This window comes from Thunnus thynnus, chromosome 12, assembly GCF_963924715.1.
Source record: "Thunnus thynnus chromosome 12, fThuThy2.1, whole genome shotgun sequence".
NCBI classification, from domain to species: domain Eukaryota; kingdom Metazoa; phylum Chordata; class Actinopteri; order Scombriformes; family Scombridae; genus Thunnus; species Thunnus thynnus.
In genome coordinates this window covers 21,718,699-21,737,273 of record NC_089528.1, presented here as the reverse complement: position 1 = coordinate 21,737,273, position 18,575 = coordinate 21,718,699, and the positions used below count along the sequence as shown (strand labels likewise).

Genomic DNA, 18,575 nt, shown 5'->3' with positions numbered 1-18,575 from the left:
GTTAATGAAATTGTTTACGGTTCCTGTTGTTACCCCAGTCGTCTCAACCGAGCCCTGCCGCTGCTGCTGCTGCTGCTGCTGCTGCTGCTGCTGAGTCAGACCAGATGACAAGTGGTTACCAGGAAAAAATGAGACAAATAAACCCCGATCATTAGCCTTTGCTTTTTATAAAGTCACGTTCAGGCTATAAGTCCTCTTTTTTTTTCGCTGATGTACTGAACTCCTCTGTGTTTTCGTAATGGTGCACAATTAATTTGAATTAGATTGATAGCAAATTGTTTTTGTGTCTTAATCTTCCTAATCTGTGGTTTGATGCACGATTGAACATTTTGACGTCAATTATTATGAAAATTACTGTCAGACCTACCGGATATCTGACAAAGACTGATTTGGGTTTAAATCTGATACTGTTTCATGTTGTTTTTATGCTCATGCCGTCGTTTTTTATTATTTGTTGTTTGCCTTAAAAAGAAATAAAAAGTGACATAACTCAGCTTAGGTGAAACTCAGCTCCTGCTAATCTGTTTTTATTATTTATTTGGGGCTGCGACTAACTGTTCATTATCGATTAATCCGCCTGTTATTTTTTTCAATTCACTGGACAATTGTTTAGTATATAAAACGTCCAAAACCAGTTATAAATTCCCATCATCTGTTCCTCACTAGTAGAGAGGAAATCAGGCCTCTCTGTATTAACGACAGACGTGACTGTCGTGTAGACAAAGGTGTGTGTGTGTGTGCATCAGGGCAGAAACATCAGTCATCACCAAACACCAGATCCAGGATGGTGTGTTTGCTGCTAAATTTGATATATTTGATACTCTAAAGGTTCTGTCAGGGATTTGGATTTGTAATGAAGCTAGAAATGTTGAATATGGTGATGCTATTTAAACAAATGTGAAAAAGAAACAAAGGAAAAAGACTCAGACGTCTGGCTCATATTTGCATCCATTGTTTTTCTGACATTTTGTGTTCTTGCAGTCTGTTTTTCTGGCACGATGCAGTTCTAAAGTTTTCTATCAGTATCATCTGTCTGCCTGCTGAATACACTAAATAGACCTGCAGGTTATAGACCCGCCAGTACTCAACAAACATCTCTAAAGGCCTTCTGTCATATTTAATTACCAAAAGCTGCCTCATGTTCCAGCCTGATGAAGACGAGATACTCAGAATCGATTTTTGTATTGAAGAAGAGTTGTTGGCCTTCAGTCATAAACTGTGCAGCGAGAGACAACATTATGCACCATGAATTCTTACATCTGTGTAATGTCACCATTTTTATCTGCAAACTTACAAACCTTTAACATAAATCATGGCCTTTGACATATTTTAAGGGTCCAGTTAATTCAGTGTCAAAATATTAGGTAAAGAATAAGGTTCATTTCATAGTTATATAATTGTTTGCAAGAAAAAATATAGTGTGGAGGGTTTTTAGCAAACAGAACGAAGGACATTCAGCCATCATTTGTGTCGAGGCGCAGGCTCGGCCCTGCATGGTGAACTTGAACCAGCAAGTCTGCTCTAATGAAACCCTTGTGTCGCCAAGAGTAACAAATGAACTAGCCCGTTAGGAACGGCTGTCAGAAGGCAGAAAAACATCAGAATTTATAATTAAAAAGCTTGAATTTGCATTTTCTCGGTTGTTATATTTGCATTTCACATTGGAAATTAGAGCTGAAACAATCAGTCAAAGCAAGTAGACAGTTGACAGATAATTGTCAAATTTGAATCTTTTATTGAGAAAAGAGTATTTAGACTGTTGGTCAGACAAAACAAGTCATTTGAAGAGTTGAGAGAACTTAAGATTTGGCTTTTAAAGACTAAAGACATTAAGATAAATTGAAAATGAAGATAATCCTTAGTTGCAGCCCTGCAGTATAACTAGAAACTAGAAAAATTACTCAGTTTTTTGTCTGTCTTTGATATTTTTGCATGACCTCATCGTCCCTAAATCAAGTCAACTGTTGTGCTGTACCGAGCAGCGAGTCCAAAGCAAGCTGAGCCTCGCTTGAAACACGAATCCATCTTCAAAGTTCAATTTTAACACTTTATTCAGTTCTCAAGTTGCTGGCCTGTTAAGTCGTCAGTTGGTTCAAATTGTCAAAAGTACGGAAAGAATATCACCATATTCAAAAAGCGCTTTGTTTGTTCTTCCTTAGGTACCTCTCCTCTGGGCTTTTCAGCAAAAACTTCTTTCATAAGACACTAAATACTGCCCTTGTCATGGCCATGGAATTTTAATTACCAACCAGTGCACCACCACGCTCCGTTTGGCATTTTTCTAGGGTCTAATATGATCTGAACGCAAAACGTCTGAATCTGCTGTCATTTCAATCTGTCAAATAAAAAGAACACCACAAAATGTTTTACGGGTGATTGTGGTTATTGGCGAGTACAGAGGCTCTTAATTTTAGGCAGAAATCCCTGAGTTTTAGGATACAGTGAAGTTTGATACAACCCTCCCATGCTTGTATAAATACATTACTAATTTATTACTGGTGCGTATTCTGATATTAACAGAAACAACATATATAGGAAACTCTGGTAACTCTTGCAGTATGTGTATTGGTTGCAAAACAGTCCACTTCAGCAGACAGGGAACCGTTTTGTATGAGTCATTCCTCGCAAGCGATGTGGATTCTTTCTGCATTTTCGACACCCCACGTCGTCGAAGCTCGACCATTGGCTGGCAGCCTGCGCAAATCTGTTTCTTCACCTCCCGTTTCCAAGTTGGCATCGTCCTGACAGGGTGTATTCATCTCTGTCACACAGGGGCCGCGGTTGTGTTGGTTTGTTGTTGTTGTCCATTTTGGGCTTCAGGGGATTGAGCGTTTCATTGTGTGGCTCTGCCCCCCCCCCCACCTCTTCATCCAAGTGAAACCTCTACTAATGAGATAAAGAGTCGGGCTTTTCTGCTGCATTATTCGCCGGCCTTCATGTGATCCTGCTGCACTTTGCACAAACCGCATGTCAGGAGATCAGACAGACCCAGACCAGCGGGCCAGAGGGAACCAGAGTAATAAGGATAAGAAGGAGGTCAGAGACGGGAGGGGATACACACAGTCAAGACTTTTTTTTTTTTAAAAGATGTCGCCTGTTGTAAACAGACCTAAGTCCAACTGCAGACCCAGCACTCGCCTCCCAAAACCCCCATTGATTTATTGTTGTCAAGTGATTTTTACTCTGTTCAAATGGAAGATAAGTAGAGGAGATGCTGACAAGACCAAACTCAAGCTGAGCATAACTAATCGACACAGACGAAACTAAGAAAAAGACCGTTGATCTTCGTGAACGTTGCTAGCTGCTGGGGCCTGTAACTGGAAAAAAAAAAAAAAAAGAAAAGTGGGCCAGTATTGAGAGATTTGCATGTTTTAAGGAAAGAATGACAAACAGTCTCCTCAGCGTCCTTTCTCGCTCTGAGAGATCAAAGACGGCTTGGGGTGGCCCCACTCTCAAAGGTCCTCAGGGTCCCGACCTTGAAAGCATTTTTGACAAGCATAAGAAACAAGTCTATCTGCTTCAGTGTGGTCGCCGTTGTTGATCTCAGTGAAGCCTCTAGGACGTCTGATAAGTGAACAATACCGCTAATTTAGGATCAACCACCAGCATTGCTTTTTTAGCTTAGCAGATATGGCCAAGTCAGCTGTTGGCAAAGTGAACTGTCCAAATCTTTTGGACAGTGAGTGGTTTGTTTTGGTGCTTCATGAAAGTGGTTTGCCCGCTAGTTCTCTCAGGTGGCACTCAGCGCATGTCTGCAGCTAGACGTCAGTCACTGAAATGGATCGACCCACATTAACCTCTGTTTTTTTTTTTTTCTAAAACTCTCTATCCACTGGTGCCTCTGTGGAAAAAAAAATCATACATGTAACATTTAAACCTTAAGAAGTTGCATCATAGGGCTGCAACTAAATGATTTTCAGTATTGATTATTATTAGTTAATTCAGTTACTTACTTTGTCTATGAAATATCAAATAAAAAGTGAAAAATGTCTTGTTTTGTCCAAAAACCAAAGATATTTGGCAAATACTCAAATTTGAGAAGCTGGAAGCAGCAGAAAATTTGGAATTCTTGCTTGATTAAATCAATCTTGATAAATCAATTTATCAAAATTTGCTGCTGAGTAATTATCTGTTGACCTAGTAATCAATCCTCTAATAGTTTGAGCTCTTATGCAATTTTTTTATATCCCAACAGAAGCCTTGTTTCTCTGCATGAAGTATTTCAGCCGCAAGTGAATTATTTTTGCCTAAATGTCACTCATCGAATAATAATTTAAAGGCCTGCAGCAACATTTTAATGGTTCTCTCAAAAATGATACACATTCATTTAGAAAGGGAAAAAAAACAAAACAAAACACTGGACTGAGTACAAAAAGCATAATTACAAATTGTCAGGAATTACTTGTACTTTAATCTTAAGTCTGATTTTTTTTGTCAGTCAAGGTAGGCGTCAATTGTTCAAACATGTATCTCAGGCTGGATGGAAATTTTTCCCAGTTGTTCAGAGTCACTGAAGTCTGTAAAAACTCCTAATAAGATGTGGACATGATGAGGCACGATTCATCAGCCGAGGCACAGAGATGTTCAGCACAATACCAACATTACACGATTGTCTCTGCATGAGTTTGAACCCTTTACTACAGAACGCACCGCCTTCCTCTTAACAACGGACGTCTGAATAAAGGAGATTTTGCTTGATTTTGCTCCGTATTTTCTTCCGTCCGAGATTAATGTGCACGACAAAACAAATCAAAAGCACTTCAGAATTATTTGTACTTCTGATTAGTACAAAAAGGAGTCAGTGAGAAGACGGAAAGAGTAGAGCAGTGCAGCTCACTTTAGTTCAGCCCCAGTCTGGCTCTCGTGTCGTTTTTTTTTTTCTTTTTTCTCTTCTTTTTTCGCATACCTCCCACTGCTGCTGCCGCTGTCTGACTGGCTGAGAGGGAAGAGAGAGGGACACAAAGGGTTAAACAGTGCGCCTGTCTTCCTTGGAGATGGGAGAGGCCATTTGAATGGCTAGCCAACACATTGGCTAAGGCTGAGGGTGGATCTGCTGCTGGGCCTGTGCTACGGCATGGAGCCCTCCTGGAGGATCAGGAGTCAGTGAAAGCAGACAGCTGAGTTTTTGTGTGTGTGTATATATGTGTGTGCGTGTTTGTGTGTGTGTGTAATAGGCATATGAGGCAAAGTTGAAGGGCAGCTTTTTGAAGCAAACTTTAGAGACGGAGTGAATAATTCATATCAAGAGGAAAGTTTTATTTTGCATGTGTGGAAATCATCCTTAGGAATCTTTGCAAATCCCTGCTCGGCGTAGATTATTTCAACTGACGTAGATAAAAGGTGGTTATATCATTTGTTTTTCTAGCACCGTGCCCCCTTGTGCTTCCCCCTCTCACTGCCATTCTCATATTGCTGCAGCCCTCCAAACACACACACACACACACACACAGGCATGCACACACACTCTTCAGGTGTTTCAAGAGCTTACTTCTGTGAATGCAAGAGGACAGGGGGTCTGTGTTGTTTTGTTCGTTTTAAGGGCTGATTTCATGACGCTAATGAAGCCGAGCAGTTTTGGACAAATCCCCCACGAATCAGGCTGGAAAACAGAGAGTCAGCGGAGAAAACAATAGTAAAGAATGACAGATTATTAATTGAACAGATTAGAAATTGGAAGTATAAAGACCTAAACGCCCACCTCCTCCTAGTGGTTTTAATTTATTTGGCTGCGTGTTTGTTCAGACCCATAAAAGACACGCATGCTTACATGTTTACGGTCTGACCTGTAACCTGCCCCTAATCTCAGCGACTCATTACCTCCCCCACCGCTCAACGGTCTTAATCTGGCTCTCCTGGATGAGAAGCTAATCTCGGTGGGCAGGTCATTCGGCTGTATTTACCTGTGAGAAGCCTCCACCTTTGCACACTACACAACAATACACACACACACACACACACGCAGCAGCACGCTCACACGCACATCTGCCAATCCTCAGAGCCTAATGTTACGTAACGTGCTGAATTACAGGCACACACACGTATGCAGACGTACACATTAGCATCCGACCTACAGACTCGCATCTCCGCCTGTAGTCGATAGTGTTTACGCCGCAGAAACAGGCACTGAACTTCAAGTGTGACTGTCGGGACTCCGTATCTCTCTGTCACTGTTTATTTCTTCTGCTTCCTCATAAGGACCTTGTGTAGTTCATGTTCCTAGAAAGAAGCCAGTGTGTCCAGATACTTTAGATGATTTGGGGTTTGTTGATATTATGGTTATTGCAGCCAATAGCGAGCAAACACACGGATATCAATCAGTTATTATTTGTCTCCGTAGTGACGCAATGGGTTTATTTTTATATCATCAGTTGTGACACAGTGTTGTTGTCAGAATTAAGTCAACCGCAACTGCATCAACTGTAGGGACGCAACTAAGGATTATTAATCAATTAATTGCGAAAAATGTCCATCATTATTTCTCAGAAGCACAAGTGATGTCTTGAAACTGTTTGTTTTGTCTGTGCGACATTAAAAAAAATCCCAAAATATATATATAAAAAAATGTAAAGACTTAAAACAGAAGTTTTAAATCCTCATATTTGAGTGAAAGTGGCATTTTTTTGCTTGCAAAATGACGGACATGATGAATCAATTATCAAAATGGTTCTCTACTTTTTTGTCAGTCGATCAATCAGTTAAGCAGCAATATCGATTACAGCACTTTGATGTGTGATTCGTCATATCGAAACAGAAGAAGGTCTTATCATGATTTTTCTCCCCCACGTTTCCTTGCTCTCATGTAGCCCAACATACACTTTCAGTCACTCACAATATATGAGCTTCAAGTCTGCGATGACTCCGTATGAGCAAATAAGAAACCAAGCAAAGACATTTTTCAAGTGTCCCACTTGCAAAATACTGAATGCTTGGAATGCCAGTTTTGTTTTTTTTATTTTCTTCTGTCTCAATTTCAACAAGCCCTCTGGATAAGTGTCTGTCTTTTGTCAGCTAACGTTGGATCCCTGCTGTTTGTGTTCAGTCTGCTTGTTGACCAATGGCAGATGGTCCTCTGGGCTTGCTGGCTCATGCATTGAGGAGGGATCTCACTCCCGCTGACACACAGATATGACCGTTGAGATCTCTGTGGAGTTAAACATGTGAAGATGTACCGTCACTTTGGACTGATTAAAATCCCTCTGTGTCATCTGGAGGGGAACTTAAATTAAAGGTGTCTGAATAACGATAAGCTCCTGTTTCCTGTGTGATCATAATAGGCCTTTAACACATGAAAATTAACCTTTTTTCCTTTCACCTCATCTCATGAACACCCTCCAACCTCTAACGTGACTTTGCTCTTCCCCCCCCCCCCCTGCAGTGTGTCCTGTTCAGTGTAAACACCGAGCCTGCACCAAGGACGACCAGTGCTGCCACGACCAGTGCCTGGGTGGCTGCCTGAAGCCCAACTCGACCAGTCACTGCGTGGCCTGCCGCGGCCTCCAGGCCCAGGGCACCTGCGTGGAGCGCTGCCCCGAAAACCACTACACTTTCAAGGGTTGGCGTTGCGTCTCCTTCGCCTACTGCCAGGAGCTGCATAACAGATGCAAGCGGGAAAAGGAGCACAGCAGGAGCCCCGACTGCCACGAGTACGTCATCCACAACGGTGCCTGCATCCCTGAGTGTCCCTCCGGCTACACGACCGTCAACTCCTCCTCGTAAGTGGACACTCATGCCGGTCTGATGGGCTCTTGATGGTCTGATGGAACGATGTGTGATCAGTGGCTGAATATTCTGTACGCATACACACAAACTTCAGAACGTAATCCTGAACCTTTTACGTAGGAGCTCGTCGACGTGCGTGATGCACGGTGCTAAATCAGGGCTTTAATTCACAAATGCATTTTTGCTTTCTACAGACTGATTATTATTAAGAAGACATATATTTATCATGCAGTAATTATTTGTTTGGTGTATTTGACCCGGAGAAGTACATTGTTTTAGATCTGTGATCAGTAACACAAAAGTTAGGAAGAATTAGTAGAAATTTTGTGTCTTATGTGTGAAAAATACTCAAGTCTTCCATAGATTCCTGCCTCTGTTTTTCTCCTGTCACAGTGTTTTGTAACACAGTGTGACATTGCACGAACTGGAGGTTCTCTTGCTAAGCTCCTACAGCGCGCTGTGTACTATATGCACACACACATACACCTTCTTTTTGTGTGTGTGTGTGTGTGTGTGTGTGTGTGTGTTGGAGTGAGACTGCAAACAGCTAGGTCAAAGTGTGCAGTGGGAAGTCTGGCACATCTGTGTTTCTGATTTTGACTCAGTATTCATCTGCTACATTTTTTTTTTTTTGCCACTCACTCGCTGCACAAAATTGATGGTTGTTTACCAGCCGCTGGTGTCTGCATTGCAGCGTTTGCACTAATGCAGACATATAGAAGTGTTTTTTTCCCCCCTTTTCTCTACATCTGTAATTTACAACCTGTTGTGTTGTATCTCTGTTACATCCTAACAGACTTCCCTCTAACAGAAGGGAGTTGTACTTGTGCTGACCTGCCGGTGACCTTCACCGCCTCCCTCTTTGACACCTTCATTGACCGTGACAGGGTTGTTGATTAGTGTGGGCGTGCCCGCGAGCACAGACACCGTAGACACCCCTAATCGTTCTGCTCGGGCAGAGGTTGAAGACGCAGCTGGATCTTTCATGACTTCTTGTCTTTTGTTACAACATGACGGGCTGGTTTACTGGCTAGCTTGGTTTTAACACGAGAGGAGGCAGAGAGACATTCAGGACAGACTGTCAGTGCCCCCAGGCTGCTTCGCCTTGCCTCCCTTTACTGGCTGCTGAGAGAGAGAGAGAGAGAGAGAGAGAGAGAGAGAGAGAGAGAGGGGTCTGTCTGGCAAGCAACTGCAGCAGAGTAGTCCAGGCAGTCTGTCACTGACAACTGCGATGACAAGGAAAAGTGGTTGCGCTACTGCTGCGGTGTTTGTGTCGTCATGTGTATTTAACCTTTATTTATCCACGGAGGGGTTTGCCAAGCACACGAAGCTCCATTTGAGCAACATGCAGCTTCACGTGCAGGCACTTACATACTGTACATTCACACCTGAGAGCTTTTTAGTGCGCAGATCCAGCTCCACTGGAGCAGATGAGGGTAAAGTGCCTTGCTCAAGTGCACTTTAAGTGTACTGCTGATTTTCTTTTGCTGCTCAGATTTTCCAGCCGGTCCATCATTTTAAATCAGAAAATGAAGGTACACATCCAAATATCCTCTGATAATGAGCTTTTCAAACAATAACAAGTGAGAAGTTGCTCTATTAGCTTGATTGACTTTATCTCCTACATTAACATTTTGAGTTGTGCAGCTCCTCATCAGACATCGAATACATCTAATACAAAACATTAATAGGCACTCTTGTTTTTGATGTTGACGTTTGGTGTTTTGATGATGATGACCTTGTAGAAACGTTGATCTTCATCTGTTAAAATGATTTATATCAGTGTTATGAATGTGCAGCGTTTCCGCTTTTCTCATGTTTGCAGTTTTAACAGGTGTTTTGTCATCTGGGATCAGCATATCAATTTTGTGGCATAACTTTAACAGTTTTGCAATAAAGTTGCATTTTTTGAATACTGTCCTCAGTAATAAAGATGTTATTTTTATTCAGTCGCCAGAAAGTGAATCACTGACAGATGCTGTAGTATCTTTTGAAATATGAAACGTCATAATATATTTTTATAGTTGTATACAACTTATATTACTTGCTTATATTACGCAGGCGAAGCAAGCTTTCACAAAGGTATTGCTGTCAGATGAAGAGCTTAACCGCTCACATCTTGAAAATAATGCTACAATAATTTAGTCAAATGTAGCCTCTCGGTTTGCAGATTTGATCGCTTCTTGAATTTGAATCAACAATCCCGCTCGACTAAACCTTCAAGCAACTGTTGACCTGTAGTGAACCCTCCTGTGCTCATATCTCTGCCGTTTTTACTTTGACTCCCCTTTATGTTCCCCTGATGGCTCATCTTTTCTCTTTGGCATCTCTCTCTGTTTTTGGCTTTAAACTAAGCTGTGGAAATGAAAGTGCTTTGAGCGAGTGTCTCGGCTGAAAGTGCAGATGTGGCACTGGAGAGGGAAAAAGGTCAAGACAGATCAGGGAAGTTATGAGCCAGCTAAAGAAAAGATCACTACCTTTTTTTTTGTTGTGACAAAACATACATTTCTTCATCTGTTTTTTGTTTTTTTTTTCCTCTTTCCATATGGTTTGCAAGCATTTGTGTCGTTTAGGTGGTTTGTTTTGTTGCTGAAAGCTGTGAATAATCTCATTTACAAGTACAACATGGCTGCAGCCCACAGTGCCCGTCTCTGTTTTACATTCATCGTGTATTTATACCTTGGAGATTAGACAGTGTCATGAAAACCAGCTAGCACATTAGCTGCCACCCAGTTCCATTATTTGCCGCACACAAAGGAAAACCACATTCTTCTGTAATTGTCCTGTCAGCTTACTCGACGGTTGCTAAACAAAGCCATTCTCACCTCATAAACCAGCCGGCGGCAAAAAATACTTCAGCACACTCGGGACAATGACCCCGAGCGTACATACTTTAATCAATTTGAAAATGTTCTCCGCAGCACGTGTCGCGACTGAAACATGTCTGTGTGAATCTGAGAGGCTCACAGAGGTTGCTGTAGTACTTTGGCTTTTACCTCATCAAAGTTTGCACTTGTAGCGTTATGAGTGTGGGGATTGTACAGATGGCTTTTCAGGAAATAAGTTAACATGGCCGGCACGCATAGCTGCATCCATATATCTGTTATGAGAAGAGACTCGCTATGAAAACATTAGGTAAGCCGGGTTGTTTTGCTCGGTTGTAGAGGTGAAAGGTTGGGGTCAGTTAATTTTTCAGTTAATTCAAAACAAAAGTTCACGCTGTGGAACCGAGTGAGGCTTCATTTTCATTGTTTTTGTTATACATACAGTGAACGCAACACACTGTCAACTATAATACATTTTTAAATGAACTATGGATCACGTGACTACTACTCGTTTGTGGAAGGTGTCACTCGTAGTAAACCCACAGAGAATTATCACCCAACTCAAGAGCGTTAGAGCATATTTCAGTTCATTGTTTTGGGTTTCTGGCCCACACTTTTACTGTTCACTGTCACCAGTTTTTGGCAGCGGTAGGTAGCTGTTTTCATTGAAAAAGCTCTTAAAAACGCTTTGCTACCGGAAAATGTATTAGCTAGAGAGCCAGATCTGTCACTGAGGAGTTGGTGGAGAAGCAAAAACAGAGCTAAAGGAGAGTGAATGTTGGACTTACATTCAACAGGCGGACAGAAACACGACTGAAAAGTGAATCCTAATGTTGTTCTGCGTCTGCTGGATGTGTAGATAGGCAACTGTTTGCTAGCAAGATTGCAAAATCAACTTAAAATGTGATAATGTGTCAGTGTTGTGTTTAGATTTTGTTTCCGCCACCCCTAAGTACTAAAAAAAAACAATTATCACAGGTTTATGGTTCTAGTATTTCTGTGCTGAGGAGAATCTTAAAGAAAAATGTGCAAAACTACAGAAATGTTTCCTTAAAACACATCTAAGTGTAATTTGTGGCACCAGTATTTTGATCATTTGAATGGCTTTGAGTATTAATGTCTTTTTCCTTTGTTGTGTAGGCTCAACTGCACTCCCTGTGCAGGGCTCTGTCCCAAAGTCTGTATGGGTCTAAAAACTGTGGACTCGGTCACAGCAGCGCAGGCTTTGAGAGGCTGCACCATCCTCAACGGGAGTCTGGTCATCAACCTGCGTGGAGGAAGTGAGTATTATTATTAGTATTATCATTAATATAGTTTACAGTAGATTAATTGGTTCATCTATAAAATGTCAGAAAACGGTGTAATATGCCAATCACACTCTCCTAAAGTCCATTTTCAAATTGCTTGTTTGTATAAAAAAAATATAAAATTTGACAATCTAATGTTGGAAGAATACGACTCTTTTATTATGTTATCCAGCCGTCGCTTTAAAAGTTATGACTGCTGACACATACTGTGATTTAGGAGGATAAAAAAGATGAAACCAAAATCACACAACACAGACTTCAGAGGAGAGTTTGTTGCCAAAGAGCAGCTGTTTGGGAGCTTTTGCACCCAGAATCAGAAGTCACTTCAATGATGTGTCTCTTTTTGGTTCTCTGTAGACAACATAGCAGCTGAACTGGAGGCCAGCCTGGGCCAGCTGGAGGAGATCACTGGCTACCTGACAGTGCGACGTTCCTACGCCCTCGTATCCCTCTCGTTTTTCCGCAAACTCCGTGTTATTCGTGGAGAGGAAACGGAAATCGGGTGAGACTTCGTCCTCTGAGCCCATCTCATCCTCGCCATGTCAAAGCCTCCTCCTGTAATTATGAGTTAAAAGCGGAAGGACTGACCTTTTCAAAATGTCTCTCTGTGGTAGCTGTTTTTAGTTCGACTTTCCCAAATCATATATGAGGCTTATTCAGTCGCTTGTAGCACAATAGGCTGCAGTTACAGTAGAAATAAAAAAACAAAGAAAAGGCTTATGTTGCAAATTGAGGGCTAACCATGCTGAAATATTTCTCTTCTCATGTTACTCAAGAAGCTTTTCCATAACAACCTCGGCCGAATGTCATTTTTATCATGAAAAATATGTTCATGCAATCTTCTCCCGTTCTTTTCCAGGAATTACTCGTTCTATGCCCTTGACAACCAGAACCTGCGCCAGCTCTGGGACTGGTCCAAACACAAGCTGACCATCCTGCAAGGACGCATGTTTTTCCTCTATAACTCCAAACTCTGCATGTCTGAGATCCGTAAGATGGAGGAGGTCACGGGAACCAAAGACCGACAGGTCAAGAATGAAATCGCCTCCAAGACCAACGGAGACCAGGCTTCATGTAAGAACCTCAGCTCTGGAGACAGACATAGTTACTATGGCGACATAAACAGAGAATCGGTCCCTGGCACACACGCAAACATAGTCGCAGTTACTGTTATGACGGTCATTTCCTCCCCTCCTGTTTGCAAATGCCTTCCTGCAGATCTTTTACTGACACAGTTTAACTAGGAACAACCAACAGAGCAAAGCCCTAACGAGTATTAAACAGTGACATAGTGATATGAGCTGTTTTCGTTCTTTCCATTTTAAACTACATGTATGATTCAAGTTAAGAGATAATAACAGTGTAGGGTTTGTAAAAATTGTTCAAAGATGTGCTCATTGCTTCTTCTTTTTTTTTTATAGATCTGAAAACCAGACTCTTTTTATTTTTTAATTTGACATAAAAAGGCAGTAAAGAGGAGGAGAGAGAGGGGAATAAGTTCCCAATAACCAAGACCTGACCCAAGACCTGAGTCGGACCAGATCCAAATTTTATTCGATCTAATCAGTTCTGGTAGGATCCTGTTCTGTTGCCACAGATCTTGGGTCTATGTGATGTTATTTAATTCTCCAGTGGATGTGTGCAGATCAGCTCTGATCATGTGGTGTGTTGTAATCATCACAGGAGAAAAGAAAATGTGTTTTTTTGAGGCAAAATGGAGAGCGTGAATTGTGAAGTTCAGGGAAAAATGACTAAATCGACTTTTTTGACCACAGCTGCTCATTAATTGGCGGTGCGTTATTCTGCTGCCAGTGTCTCTCGCTATCAGGGTCGACTGCAGTCTATTTCTGACTGGTCCTGGCCTCCATTTTTTTTTTTGAAATATATTTTTCCATATCAGGTTTGGGTCGGTTTTGCCCACTGGTCTTTTTCATATCATAAAGATGTCTACTACATATACTCCAGACCAGATTTGAAGGTCAGGACATTGCAGCGTCATGAACAAATTGAGCCACTGAGTTGCACCGAGCCAGGCTAATCTTTGGGATAATTTTTCTTCATAAAGTACTTTGACAAATTTGCAGAACGCTGACCCAGTACCTCACATGTGCTTGATGGGTCAGCAATCATCTTCTCTTCAGCTTTTTTTGTCAGGTTACCCTCTCGGAAGGTGTCATAGAAACTCCAAAACACACTTTTATGCAAAATTTTACTGAATTCTGTAGCTCTCAGCTCTGCCCTTTTGAAATGTTGTTTTGCATCTAAGTTGTGTAATTCTAGTCCTATCCAACCATCCTGAAGGCAAAGACAGATTAAAATGTTCACGCTTACGTAAATTAAATATTATTTGGCATGTTACCTGTCTTGAATTTTAAATTTAGGGAGGTAGGTAAGTCTTATCTAAACCTGATCTACCCAAAAATGATTGAGTGGATGAAGAAGGGCGGCTGCTCTCAGATTATCAGATTATTTTCATACTAAGTCAGATGTTTCTCCACTTGTACCTCCCTGTAACAGAGATTTAAAAACGTACATGATGACCTCTGCCTTTATCTGTTTATTGCTTTTCACTGACTAATGTCTTTTCTCAGGTGAGAACCGGCTGTTGAAGTTCACCCAGATCCGAACCATGAGCGATAAAATAATGGTCAAGTGGGAAGCCTTCTGGCCTCCAGACTTCAGAGACCTGCTGGGCTTCATGGTGCTCTACAAAGAAGCGTAAGTTAATCCTCAGTCATGACTCAGTCACAGTCCCAATCAGACTTGGATCCCTACCAGAAAAAATATTGTTTTCAGCTGCTTAAGTACTTCATAGATAAGAAAAAGCTGAATAGAACAGATCAGCTAGATCTGGTGGATAGTGGTAATGTAAGTTCCTGATTCACTGACTCATGTGTGACATTTTGAGGAAATTGTGGGAACTGTGGAACATTTGAAAATACGTCGTCAAATTGATTAGATATGTTATGCAAAAATTGTGTAAAATATCAAATTCGTTGTCTGTTCTGATTCATCACTTAAAGTCCATTTTAAAGGATAATCAGAGATTTCTTTTGAAACACATTATACATGTTAGAAAATAATTGCTGAAAACATGTTGAACTCTGTAGTCCTGAACTGTGGAGTTAGACCGGGAAACTGTTTCTCACCATTTCTGTGTTCAGGACAGCTGCGGTCACAACAGTAGGTGTAAACTCTCTGGGCAGATAGAAAGATCTACACTTAACTATGAGATATTCTATGTTAGCAGAGCAGTGCATCTCAATAATGGCATAAATGCACCGTCCCCCACACCGCACCTCTGGTCTTACTGGAGTCATTAGCTGTTGTATCCGCTCTGAGGATGTCGCACCCCGGTAGCTCAACGGTTCTATCGGGGACGCTACTGTTAAGCCGTGTTTCCATATAATCATGTAGTTGCAGTTTATAATCTTTTTTATGAGTGGTGAGTTCATCCATGTTGTTCATCGGAGGTCGTACGTCGGTGAGGAAAATGCTGGGTAGAGGTAGCCGATGAGGAGTTAGCCTTAGCTTAGCCCATAGCTCTCCTCTCTTTCCTCGTTTGTTTACACTCTCTCCCAGCCGGTGACGCCCAATTGATAGCCGCCAGTGTCTTGGTATCAGCTGTTACTGGTGAATGGGGCCGTTTTTGGTTGATTCTGGTGTTCGAGTGTTGTTAAGTTCAGAGTCTCAGAGGCTGTTCAGTTGGGCCACGGTTTCAGCACCTGCAGCGGACACGCCTCCAGCATTTCAGAGCAGAGAATACTGCTTATTATTACGATTTTTAAACTAAATACACTAACTTCATTAGAACATTTGGAGTTTGTATTTTACTCTGCTCTTTTCCTCCTCTGATAGATGGACAGATAAATATGACAAAGTGCTGGAGAACATCAAACTGAAACCTAGTATGTGCTGTCGAGTAAAATCTGATTTGAGACCCCAATAACACGTTTTTCATTTGTATTATTGTTTTTTCTCCTCAATAGACCTTTTCAGAACGTAACCGAGTTTGACGGGCAGGACGCCTGCGGCTCCAACAGCTGGGTGATTGCTGACGTGGACCCTCCGCCTCGATCCAATGAGGGTGACAAAGAGCATTTTGAACCAGGTCATCTCATCCTGCCGCTGAAGCCCTGGACGCAGTACGCCATAATGGTGAAGACCCAGCTCTCAGCCTCCGATGAGCAACAGGTCCACGGAGCCAAAAGCGAGATCATCTATGTGCGCACCAACGCCACCAGTAAGACTGATTCAGATTTATTCACTGGTTCTTTAGTAAGAAATATATCTATGACTCTGGATTAAATATTTATAATATATTTAAGGTTGCACCGCAGATTGTTTGCACACTGTTGGGAATTTGCTACTAGCTTAATTACATTTCCCAGTAATGTTAGGGTTGCATAAATATCTTCCAAATCATGTAACATGTCTAGTAGTGAGCTGATGTTTTCCACTAAAGCTGGAAAGATGCTTCCACAAAGATACACAGAGAGGGGGGTTATGGGTAAGTCACAGAGGCTCATAGAGGAGCCGACCTACACACCTTCAAAATCGCAACAACACGTCATGCAGACCTGCTAGTCAAACTAGCTGATTGGTTAATGCAACTCCTGTTGGTTATAGAGGTTGTATATACAAATGTAAAATAAACACAGTTCAGACTGTTCAGAGAAGCATGTTTTAGCCCTAAGCAACAGGTTTAAGCAACCAAACGCTACAATATTTTATTTTCTCTTGCAGACTAAAAAAAACACCCTCCAAAATGATCGTGCTGCACGCTGCCGTCTTTTCTCCCCCAGATTCATCATCCATCTTCTCATTCAATAGAGAATCAAGCAGGGGGCTGGTTTGACAGTACGGCTGCTGTCATCCTCCGGTGCGTCATTCGGGGCCATCCTGTCTCGAGTGACGCTCTCTGGTCCGCAGCCCATCTCGTTCACTCTCTGCTTCACCCCGTCGACCTCCCGGAGCCCCTCCAGTAATTTAATGATAGTGATGTGTAAAAGTCATTACACGCACAGCACCAGTCAAAAGTTTGGACACACCTTCCCATTCACTGGAATGAGTAAGCGTGTCCGAACTTTTGACTGGTACTATACGTAAAAAAATCAGTATTTACGCTACTGATTTCATTCCCACAGCAACAGTCGAAACAGCACAAGAAAATGAGGTGCCATCTTTTCAAATACGTATTATCCAAAACCTTCTGATCTGTAAAAAAAAAAAAAAAAAAAAACTGTGGAAACACAAGTCATACATTCAGGTTACGGGAAGCTCCAGATTACAGGTTGTCAAGTTCTCCTAGTAAGAACTAGACTACTATACTATAGTTCATTTAACTATTTTTAGGGCCATCTCGAATCCACAGTTCCTGCGGTGTTACTATCATTGACTAGTGGATTCAGTGTTGTGTGTGTCAGTCTGGCTGCTGCCCAAATGTCCTTGGCACGAGAACAGGGAAGAGGAAGACAGATGTCACGATTCGCCTGGGGTGCCACCGACCTACAGGGTGCTACACTGTGCAAGGTGTCTGCATCAGTCAGTCACGCAGCAATCATAAATCTCTTCCCCTAGTACCTAATTGTACTCTGCCACCCACAGAGCGTGTTGTGTGCAGTTTTGGTTCGTCGTAGTCATGATGGCCTGTCTAACTGGCTTCCTTTTAGACAACGTGCGCTTCCCTCCTGATAAACCGCATCAAACATGACATCCCCCGCTCGCACGAAAAAAAACAGGCTTCCAGCAGAGACGCATCATTCAGTCAACCAGCCGTGTCAAGGGAGGGTTGTTTTCTACCCGTCTGGCAACCGCTCCGGGTTCCTGGTCTGTGTCATGTCTAACCAGCATAGCTCGTCAGAAGGGCAAAGCTGTCATTACAAATAAGCTGTTGCCGGTGAAACTTTGTCTGACAATGCAGTCGGACCAGTGTGTTGCACCGTCATGAAACAGGGACAACATAATCGCACTGTGAAAACAAAAGCTCGGGTCTATGTGTCTCCTCAGGGTTCAGTGTGACATCCCCCCCCTCACGCTGCTCCTTCCTCTCAATCTATTCTCCTGCTCACGCACTCCTCATGATGCACGCTTGTCAACAAGTAAATCTTTGTTAGATGATATTTTTTTTTGTCACTTTCCCTCTCAGAACTCTCACCGCGGGCCAGGACTTCTCTTCCGAAGATGTGAAGTGTGTCTTATTTTAACACCCACTCAGATTCATATGTCTACTGAAAAGACGCCTCGTTAAACAATCAGATATAGGGTGATGCCAGTCAGTGTGGATGCCACACGTAGCTGGTAACCTCTTTTCCTACTTTCAGTGCGACGCTTTGTTGTCAGCTCGCCACAGTTGATGCAAATCAGAGCCCACAAAACACAATTAGATTTACATTAGAATAAAAAACAATCTGTCCTTGAAACAGTGGTTATTCAACCGCCAAAGGCATTTTTAGATTTATTAAATCTCACCAACAACGTGCATTCGAGGCTGGTGCCAGTCTCCATCCTGCTTTTGCAAATCACAGACTGAGTCATGTTTATTACGCCTCATGCATTAGTGCTGTTAATCTGCATTCACTAAGAAGGATCAAATTAAGAATAGAAAAATATACGTCACATTGCACTTTGTTTTGCAGCTCAGAAACACAAGTGACTCTACAGTTACAATGTGTCCTACATGAAGCGATACTGAAATTTCACTCATGCACCACATACCACGTGG

General features: G+C 42.1%; 1 protein-coding gene across 2 annotated transcripts in view; it reads left to right on the top strand.

The window, feature by feature from the left end:
* Window positions 1-18,575, top strand: part of insra (insulin receptor a) — a 57,498-nt gene that overhangs the window by 24,560 nt on the left and 14,363 nt on the right. For both annotated transcript variants that reach the window (XM_067606317.1, XM_067606316.1), the window contains exons 3-8: window positions 7,376-7,712; window positions 11,685-11,824; window positions 12,209-12,353; window positions 12,711-12,925; window positions 14,443-14,569; window positions 15,841-16,094. In XM_067606317.1, the coding sequence (XP_067462418.1) occupies window positions 7,376-7,712; window positions 11,685-11,824; window positions 12,209-12,353; window positions 12,711-12,925; window positions 14,443-14,569; window positions 15,841-16,094 (1,218 nt within the window). The remainder of the gene's footprint in view (window positions 1-7,375; window positions 7,713-11,684; window positions 11,825-12,208; window positions 12,354-12,710; window positions 12,926-14,442; window positions 14,570-15,840; window positions 16,095-18,575) is intronic.